The following is a 10,045-nucleotide window of genomic DNA, read 5'->3' on the forward strand; positions in this document are numbered from 1 at the left end:
AGTCTCAATTCTTGTTGGCTCTCGACCCAGCCCCAAATTTCCCCTGACCGGTCCCCACCTGCGCAACCATTACCTCAGCGTGGTCTCCTCCCCTCGGCGCCGCCTTGTCCCTGGCATAGCCCTTGCCACGGGGAGAGCTCGTCCCGGCCATGGCACGAGCTCGTCTCTCCAGCAAGTGCCTACCTCCAGCGAGCACGAGAGCCATGGCCACAGGAGCCATGGCGAGTACAGAGCACAGGAGCCATGGCCGCACCTTCTTCCTCCATATCGAAGACCTGGTCCCGCGAACTGCTACCGCGAACACGCCACTCCAGCTGTGGAGGCTCCCTTGCTCCTCCCAGACAGATCTCCCTCTCTGTGACCCTTTGTCCCTGTCGGATCTCCCTTCCTCTGACAGATCTCCCCAGCAAGCTCGAGCCGGCATGGATCTCCCTCCCAGCACGCAGGGGCGAGCTCGAGCGAGCAAAGCTCCTACCTCTCTTGCCCAGGCTAGCCATGTGCGGCCATATATGTGTGGACAGGAGGCTGAGGGAAAGAAAGGCTTGACTCAATGACTTCATGGATCCCTACTAATATGGATTTTGGAGGCTTTGTTTGGGGACTGCTGCTGGAGTAGAAGAAATTTGTTGGGCCAACAAAAGTATAGGAGAGTACTCAAAGCCATAGTAGGGGCCTTGATTTGAGGGCTCCTTATAAAGTTGCTCAACAACCCCTGTAGTGTCCAAACTAGTATATTACAATTAAATACTTGGGGAAATATAAGGAAATGTTATTTAGTATTATTACTATTCTATACATCGAGTATCCACCTCAGTGGTTCAGATATAGCAGAAATGGTGCAAGAAATGAATGTGCTGCCGACACCGTCAGTGGTACCAAATTCAGGAATAACAATGCTTCATGCATGTTCAGCTATACAGAATTCCCAATTATCAGCACTTGGAACATTGTTCGTCACGAAGAGAACCTACCTCAAAAGAATCTTACTGTCAGATTGTATTATCAATGATGTCCATCTATGCTTTCATCATTCCGTCTTCGAAATGGAATGAGTTATGGTACCAAGACCAATACCCTAGCACTTCACCATTTGTAGCAAGTCACTAACTTGACCAAAGAGTTGAAGGGCATGGTCTCGCTGAGAAATCAGCAGATATTTTCCATGGCAACAAATCGCCTATACCACTCCCACAAAAATGAACAGCAGTAAACGACGAGGAACAGAAAACCGCAAAAATTGCGTCTCTCATCTCACTTCCATGTAGTACCTGCTGAGTGCTCTAAGATTGAAGTGCGAGGAATGAGCTTCGCATGCATTTACTCGGAATCCATGGTGTCCTCTATAACCTCTCTGCCGGATAAGATATTGTCACATGCATTTACTCAGAATCCTCGGTGTCCTCTACAACCTCTCTGACTGATAAGATATCGTCACGTGGATGAGCTGTTTCCACAGTAACACTAACTTCATCTCCCACTTTCCCACGTGAAATTGTCGTTGTAATTTGCATCCCAACCTGTAAGTGGCATTAGCTATTAGCATTGGAAGAACGTTACTCGTGAGAGGAAAATGGAAAACAAACGGAGACAGGCTACAGCTATTTGATTCACAATACAACCAGCAGAACTAATAGCTCAGTTATGTCGCTGCAAGTAAAAACCAGTTTTCCTAGAACTGTCCAGAAGCTCTGGAACTCAAGAGCATCCAAGGTGATCCTAGGACTCCGACTGCAAGAGGTTGGATACTACTCATTGGCTATCTTCATTATTGGTTCTAATGGGAGAAGGGTGTCATTTGCTTCTCTTTAGCCAGTTTCAATAAGTTTGGCTAGAATTACTTGCTTAATAAGTAGTTACCAAAAATTATGAAGTACAAAATCCAAATCAGACTGAAGTACAATGGCAGTAGTGCTTCAATTATGTACAATAAGCTCAGTAAAGTGACTGACTACCACTAACAGGTATACCATGTCCTTTTCCCCCTATTTCACAGCGTGTGTTTTTGGTCACCCCATTCAAAAGGTAGAACAAAGTTTTTATTATTTCAAATGGGGAAATAATCGATTTGGATTGTATGCGCTACAAATTTACCAGAAACCAGTCAGCAACAAAGTTCTCGGAATTAAAGAAAAGACCACAAATCAACCAGAAGTGGCATACATCATCTGGGATCAGCCAGACTGGTAAACCCAGAGCAATTTAGGACAAAAGTTACTTGGAGCATATGCTGCTCCAAATTCTATATTGGTGAAAGCAAAAAATAGTTTTATATGAAAACCTGAAACAGCAAGTAGAAACTTATCATAAGGATAACGTTAGTTCACCTCCACCAAAAGCAGAGCTCCCATACGATCCTTGATAAACTTCAGAATCAGTGCTCTGTACTTCCTCCCCTTTGGTTGTCGCCTCAAGTATTCCAACAGCCAGTACCGCAAGCTGTTGCTATGAAGCCTCCTAGCTACTTTAACATGCATGCTCGCAATAAATGTCATTCCTTCTAGATCACCAGCTGAATATGGTGGAGAATCACCTCTAAGAAAAGCTTTTACCTACAATTTAGTTTCCCATAATATTTGAAATTAAGTCAAACTGTTGATATATTCTTTGGATCAAGGTACAATGATTAAATAATGAATTTGATGACACTATCAGAAAGCTGGACACATCAAAGTAAAAATGCACAACTTCCAAATTTCTTGCATGCTATAAAACTTTTCCTGATTATGCTATTAAACTTTTCCTGATTATAGCATATTTACCTGATAATGAGCTAGCAGATCAACATATCTTCGAATAGGAGAGGTGAACTGCACGTAACCAGGAATACCAAGTACACCATGTGGTACAGGTTTTTGAAAATCCATTTCTGCAGCACGGAGCACACTGATATTGGCAAAGCTCCTTGCAGGCCCCTCAGGTAGATGAGAGAACACTGACACTGCTGTGTTGGACTGGGGATGACCTCTATATGGCAAAGGGAGGTTGTTGTCAGAACCAAAAGCAGCCACTGCCTCGCCACAAAGTATCATCATTTCAGATACAAGCTGCATTGCTGGATTGGCTTGATCTTCAACATATAGATTGATATTTGGTTCAGGATCATCAGGATTTGACACCTTGATACGTGGCTCTATCATCGCAGTGTCTATTGAACCCTGCAGGCTTAAAAGTCAACTTTTGGGGGGACAAAATGCAGCAAGCAGTTTCCCAGAAATACAAACTTTTGACAAAAGTGGCATTACTGGTTGAAGTGAGAACCAAAATAAGAAAATAAATACTGCCGATGGACAATTGAAAACATCCAGCAAATTTTAGGAATCTACTTTCTAATATACCTTATTGTCAGCTAGTGAAATGTGTAAGAGTAAAATTTGGTTTGTTTTCCCCAGGAAACACGTCAGGGGATTGTCCAAACAGCATCTATGTCATGTTAAAGTGTTATCGTTCCAAGACTTATACGTACTTTGAGTGGTGCTTTCATTTCTGTAAGTGAGATATGGCACAGGGAAACTATCGATAGATTGATAGAATACAGAGGAGTGCAATATATAGGCAAGGATCAAGTAGGGTTTATAGAATACACCCAATCAACGGTGATCCTTGCCTAATCTGTAGTCATCTACCATAAGTCCCTAGAGGCAGCTCAGCCACACCAGGCGTGGGCGCCAAGGCCCATGTGGCCAGCCCATAGGCGCCTATTCTAACAATTTACATGCCATAAGTGACCTGTGCAATGATGCATTATAGATCAGTAGAAAAGCCGATATTGCACATACCTGGCTATGACGCCACTGAGCACGAATGGAAGCAGCTTCTTGAAGAATCCTTAGTTCTTCCTCTTCTTCCAGGTTCATGTAAAGCAATTCAGTTGCACTCTCATATGTCAACATATAGGTAGGTTTGATGACTGAGTTCTCTAGAGTATATTCTGCAATACTATTCACAGCACAAATGGAATGTGGAATGTCAATGAATGGATAACACTCTTACGAAATTCCTTTTAAGAAACAAAGAAAAGCCAATCTCAAGGGAAACTAGAAAGAAAAGAACTGACTCAGAAATCAGCAAGGAGGGGAGGGGTTGTTATGTGGAAAATTACCTCCCATCTGAGTTTAAAATAACAGATACAGTTACAGATTTGCATTCTTTACCCTGCTGCAAGCTCATAGCATTCATGGCAAGCCTCTCTGGGAACATCGGAATGGTAGCAGTTGGTAGAAAGATTGAGGTTCCTCTGTGCATTGCCTCCCTGTTGACAAGAGACATGGTTTTATAACAAATACCACATGCAGTGATAGAAAGGATAGAACAGAAGAGCAGCAATGACCTATCAATGATGCTACGAGGTTTGACCAAGCATGTTGGGTCAGCAACATGTATCCAGACCTTTATCCTACCATCAGGAAGCCTAGTTGCGCTCAATGCATCATCAAGCTGAGTCACCAAGAATTCCAAATGTTTAATAGATTTATTGGTGGTAACTAACAATTCATTCTCTGTGGAAAGATGCTATGGTACAAGAAACAAAAACATACTTCATCAGCCTCGTCCACATCAATGGCGTACACTTTCAAAGTCGAAAGATCCTTCCTGATATGCTGAAAAGATAAAACATCGAAATGAGGAAACATATGTGTGCGTATATATAGAGTGGAAGCATCCAGTAGTAACAAACTATACCATGTCTGCATCAGGGCTGTCCACCAGAAGCTCCTCTGCAGCTGACAAAACTTCATCCGTGTACCTTATACGGACATCATACCTGAAAAGGTCGAGATTGACATGCACAGGGAAGTATCCAACATTTATAAGGAGCTTTAGAGCAGCTGATGATGTCCTTGTGAATCCCATAGCTTTGAGAATCTGCCACCACATAAAAGACCAATTTCACAAACATCCAAAGATGGAAAACTTAACAACTCCATTCAATAAATAATAACAACTCCATTCAATAAATAATGGTACTACCTTTGTCCAGAAAAGAATGCAATTCTAGGTGCATTCTTGGTTGAAGTGCCCAAAGTTTGACCAAATGTATAGGTAAAAGTATTAATACTTATGATGCCAAATAAGTATATTATGAAAATATATCTCATGACAAATCTAATGATGTTTATTTAGTATCATAACTATTTAGACTCTTTTATATATAGTTAGCCAAATTTGAGATATTTTAAATTGTTACTGTGCTAGAATTGCATTCTTTTCTGGACAGAGGGAGTATAAACTAAAAATTGTTTAGACTACAGACTGTTATGAACAAATTAATACTAATTAAGATAATTTTATTATAAATTAGGTTTCTCGTTTCTGGAAATTCAACAGACCATCATATTGTAAGCAAATTGAATACTTAAATACGATATTGAGTATGGTAAAAAAAGATAGTGAGATCCGATGTATTACATTTCCTGCTAGTCTTCTTTGTTCGTCGTCACATGCATCAACTGCATATGCTTGAAGAGCCTCAATTTTTTGCCTGACTTTTTCTTCCCCCAACCATGACGTTTTAGGAGGCTTGGACTCCACAGGCAATTCTTTGGCAGACTTGAGTAAGTGGACAAATTCTTCCAATTCCTTCTCAGCTGCCTCTTTAGCAAGCTTCCGCCGTAGGAGTTCCTCTACCTACTACCAGATAAAAGAGAATAAGTCTACCGACCAATGCAACAATGCAGACATTAAGCAATAAGAGTAATTTAAGGAAATCTGCGGTCATTAAATATACATGTCAAAATATGTATTTAAAGAAACATGCCAGGTTACAATATTGGACGTTACATAGTAGATAGCACTCAATTGTGAATCCAGATGAATAGATGAAAACAAATATATGCCCTCGAAATATGTTTCTTCTAGGAAGAATTAAAGTTAGTATATAATTTACTGCACTACAGGTACCGATCAGGATGATTAGTCGACAATATATTTGTTATTATTTCGAGGCCATATATTTCGAGGACGATTAGTCGACGATTAGCCCATGGACATAAAACTTAAGCTATCACAAGATCAACTAGACACAGACCCCTGAGATGATGCTACAATAAAAGATGTGCCATCTTACTTGCCAAAATCATCTAAAATATTAACATGATGTTAGTCACACATATATTTAGAAAATATACCTGAGCAGGTGAACGAGGTTGGTACATGGAGTAATCTCTGCTCTCTACCTTCACAAAATATACTACATCCCTTGATAATAAGAGATGTGCACAGTAGCTTTCCAGAGACTCCTTGGTACCATACACTATCTGAGGACATCACAAGAACCAAATATGAGTAGGGGAGGAAAAAATTAGGAAATCAGAAAATTGGAGAACCTCTGACCTCTGCAAATTCCTCAACTGTTATTGATTTATCCTTCTCAGACAGCTCCATCCAAGCACATTCCAAAACAGTTGGGTCCTGTTAATAGACAATATGATCATCCTGAAGCACATTATACACATGTACAGCTCATGCAGCAGTACTTACCAAAAGATCTTGCGTTTTCTCAAGAAACTCATCTATTCTTGAATAGTCAAAATTCATGATGCCAGGTACAACATATGTAACCTGTTGGGGCTTTATCGAAGACAAGATACCATTCTGTACAGAAGTAAAAGTCATGTCACTAGAGAATCCACAAGAACAACAATAATGCATGTATGTTCAGGTATATATTAACTAAACTGGATAATCTACTGGACAAGTTATAGCTATCCACTCAAAAAGGACCTGATCAGTCACCATCCAGTTTTTCTTTCCATCAGGCCTTTCAACAACAGCAAGCAAAGATCTCTCGGAATCTTTCTGAAATTCAAGCAGCAATCCTTTCTGTAAAGTTCTCTTGTCTATCTTATTGTCAGGCAATTCCTTTGTGCCCTGCAATCCTATCCTGAAGTAGAATAAGAAATTCTAACAGTAAGTTTCAGTGAGCTTTTATTGTTAGAAGAAATGAAATAGTGATAACAAATTTTAATAGCCATATCACCATATGAATCATTTCAGATATGATAAACATCTTGCAGAACAAAGTAAGAAGAGGAGAAAACACCATGTCATGGGTAGCATCATTGTATAGTACCCACATAAAATGACATTGACATTGGATTAGCTGGCTGAGGCCATTCTAGTGGAGAGTTTCGTAATGTTGTTTCCAAGAATGCCATGTTAGATAGAATGCAATGAAATATGGATGAAACAACCACCCTCAATGGTTTCATTCTATTGTTACATACTCATTTAGAGTTAGAAGCCAAGCCAAGAGAGTTTCTACATTAAACTCGAACTCTTCTGTCTCTTCTAAAAACTTTCCCAAGCCATTAGAAATGCAGTGGCAACCTATTAAATGCAGATGAAACTTGGCTAAAAGTCCCGCTAAGACTGGCCTAAATTACCTCATTATAATCCCAGCTACTAACATACATCGTTATATGCTTTCTGGAATTCTGTCACGGACGTAATTGTAGAAATAATAATGCCCATTGCATAAACTTTTGAAGAAACCCGAATAGTAATCCAGTTATGATGCAATAGTTAACCACAAGTTCCTCATGCACCAACAGAGGGGGGAGGGAGATCAGGAGTTTGAGTGTGCAGCCACTCATAATGCATAAGGTCAAATGTCCTGACAGAAATTCAGGGGTTCAACCATTGCCCCACCAAAGTTAGTTTAACTGTTTCAGTGTTCAAATAAAGCATTCGCAGTTCAATAAGGATCAATGCTACTATTATCATAAATATTAGTTCAGCAGAAGTCAGTATCTAGCGGCACAAGCACACGCATACATGCAGCTCAAGCAATGCACTGGCTCCAGACATGGTACCAGCGATATACAGAGAGTTTTAAGTGTGCGGTGAGAATTACTTTGCCGAGACCCGGACGCGCCGGCGGTAGCGGAGCTCATCCAGAACGGAGTCCACAATACTATGCGCCAGGCGGCTCCGGCAGCCGCCGTGGAGGCCAGAGGAGCACCCTCCAGAGAAAGCGGCGGCTGGGCGGACGGCGCGTCGGAGGGGGTGGAGGCGGAAGAAGGCGAGCGCCGCCGTGGAGCAGCCGCCCGCTGCCCGCGCCACCATGGGCGAGGGCCCCATGGACCCGCGACGAATGGCGGCTGGGGGTAGGCCGGCAGGGTTTAGTTCGCCGGCCACGCAATCTCCGCCTCTCGGGTGAGGTTTTGGCTGGCGATAAGAGACGACGAGCTCCCGCGGCCGCGAGTAGAAAGGCGACGATGAAGTGGGGGATGAGTCACTCCCTCCCATCTGCCGTGACTTTCTGACATGTGGGTCCGCTTGCTATGGGGCCGTCATGTCAGCAACCCACGACAGAGAGCGAATGGTCCTGCGACTCGTCTATTTCTACGTGGGCCTTAAGGATGGGTTTTTACATGGGCCTGACGCCTTGGAGTCGCGTGGCCTTTCCGGTCCGCTCGTGTTTGGGCTTAGCGGGGAGCGGCCACATATGGTCCGTACGTATCTCGTGAGGCGCCTGTACAAGGAGTCGTTTCAAGAAAGAGACTAAAATCCACTGTAAAAAAAAAAGAATGAGACTAAAAGATAATAATGGCAACAGACTACGCTTAACTTTGGTCAGATAAAACTGCGGTTGTGAGATGTGTGATTTCAACATTTTTTTTTTGCGTAGGAATGTGTGAGTAGTTGTGAGAGAAAAAATACATCTAAATGACTAACATATTCGATAGATAAGACCTTGTTTAGTTCACCATAAAATCTAAAACTTTTCAAGATTCTTCATCACATCAAATCTTATGGCACATGCATGGAGTATTAAATATAGATAAAAAAATAATTAATTGTACAATTTGTTTGTAGTTTGTGAGACGAATCTTTTGAACCTAGTTAGTCTATAGTTTGACAATAATTACCAAATACAAACGAAATTGCTACAATGTTAAAATCTAAAAACTTTTTTTATCTAAACCAGGCTTAAGCTCAAACGAACAGGACTGCGTTTCAGGAGATAATCCGACCGTGGGAGAGCGTTAAACTGTTAATATCAAATGATGAAAGTATCATTGACCACAGGAGCTTCCATCCATCAATCCTGAATTCCTGATATACTACGTACTGGCAAAGCGCTTAATCAGTGGCGGAGCTAGGAATTTCATAGAGCCTGGGCGAGATAAAACACCATGCTAGTAGTAAGGTCACTCCCAACGTACAAAACACATGGTTCTATGTTCGTCAATTAGGATATCAATTAATTAAAAAAATGATGTGACAATGCAATTAAAAAATAATAAAATTATTTTTAAATAAAAACAATTTCTACATGTGAACTAAAACATGAAAAGATGTGATAAATAGACGAGTAAGAGAAAAGATATATTATTGGAAAAAAGATATTGTGCAAAAACTATCCAATAGGAATACTCCCTCCATCACGAAAAGAAAGACGCTACGAGATGCATGTTGGCCAAACTTTCTTAAATTTAGCTAGCTTTATACAAAATATTAGCAATATTTAGATTGCCAAATAAATATTATGAAAATATATTCCAAGATTTATCTACGGTTTTTAATGTTGCATTGTTAGTGCCTAACAAAGCTATGTAAAATAGGACACATAATAATTATATAATATACAAGCAAAATTAGACAACCAAGTTTTAAATTTTAAACTAAAATAATCACTGAGTCTTTAGCACGTCTGCTCCCTACCTCATCTCTGTATGTAGCTTCTTTTTTAGTTTTATTTGAAGTAGCTTTTGTTTTTTAGTAGGATCTGAGCTTTATTTTTTGTTTTTTGTTTTAAGCTATGACTAAATATTTATGTCTGCAGCATCCAACGGAGGAGCCCGGCCACTGGCCCAGGTGGCCGGGCCTTGGCTCCGCCCATGCGCTTAATGTCATGTTCTGCCATTTTTGCAGATAATAATGTCAAATTTCCATAATCAGAATACCAATAGTAGCACCTGCTGGATGGTTTTCAGTTCAATCGATTCCTTGCAGCGTCTTCTCGATCCGAGCGCGCACAGGCACATGTCCCTCTCGTCCCTCCCGTGGCAGCACATACCGATACCGTATCAATCTAGGATGC

General features: G+C 41.0%; 1 protein-coding gene across 2 annotated transcripts; it reads right to left on the minus strand.

The window, feature by feature from the left end:
- LOC8059664 (ribonuclease II, chloroplastic/mitochondrial) lies at window positions 719-8,214 on the minus strand. 2 transcript variants are annotated; one of them, XM_021456545.1, is made up of 14 exons: window positions 7,853-8,214; window positions 6,676-6,880; window positions 6,478-6,591; window positions 6,331-6,408; window positions 6,126-6,254; window positions 5,407-5,625; window positions 4,681-4,863; window positions 4,536-4,598; window positions 4,328-4,434; window positions 4,100-4,249; window positions 3,777-3,936; window positions 2,760-3,155; window positions 2,325-2,549; window positions 719-1,517 (listed from the first exon to the last, which is right to left on the minus strand). In XM_021456545.1, the coding sequence occupies exons 1-14, from the start codon at window positions 8,077-8,079 to the stop codon at window positions 1,380-1,382; spliced, it is 2,394 nt and encodes a 797-aa protein (XP_021312220.1). In that variant the 5' UTR covers window positions 8,080-8,214; the 3' UTR covers window positions 719-1,379. The 2 variants fall into 2 exon arrangements, with proteins under 2 accessions (XP_021312220.1, XP_021312221.1); XM_021456546.1 differs by having other exon boundaries at window positions 6,721-6,880; window positions 7,853-8,213.

Source organism: Sorghum bicolor, chromosome 3, assembly GCF_000003195.3.
Source record: "Sorghum bicolor cultivar BTx623 chromosome 3, Sorghum_bicolor_NCBIv3, whole genome shotgun sequence".
In the NCBI taxonomy this organism is placed as follows: Eukaryota; Viridiplantae; Streptophyta; class Magnoliopsida; order Poales; family Poaceae; genus Sorghum; species Sorghum bicolor.

Excerpts from the sequence above, each read along its gene's own strand:
- LOC8059664 (XM_021456545.1), bottom strand. The coding sequence starts at position 8,079 with ATGGGGCCCTCGCCCATGGTGGCGCGGGCAGCGGGCGGCTGCTCCACG. Across the intron at positions 6,255-6,330 it reads CAGTTGAGGAATTTGCAGAG|ATAGTGTATGGTACCAAGGA; the intron begins GTCAGAGGTTCT and ends TGATGTCCTCAG. Across the intron at positions 4,250-4,327 it reads CCTCGTAGCATCATTGATAG|GGAGGCAATGCACAGAGGAA; the intron begins GTCATTGCTGCT and ends TCTTGTCAACAG.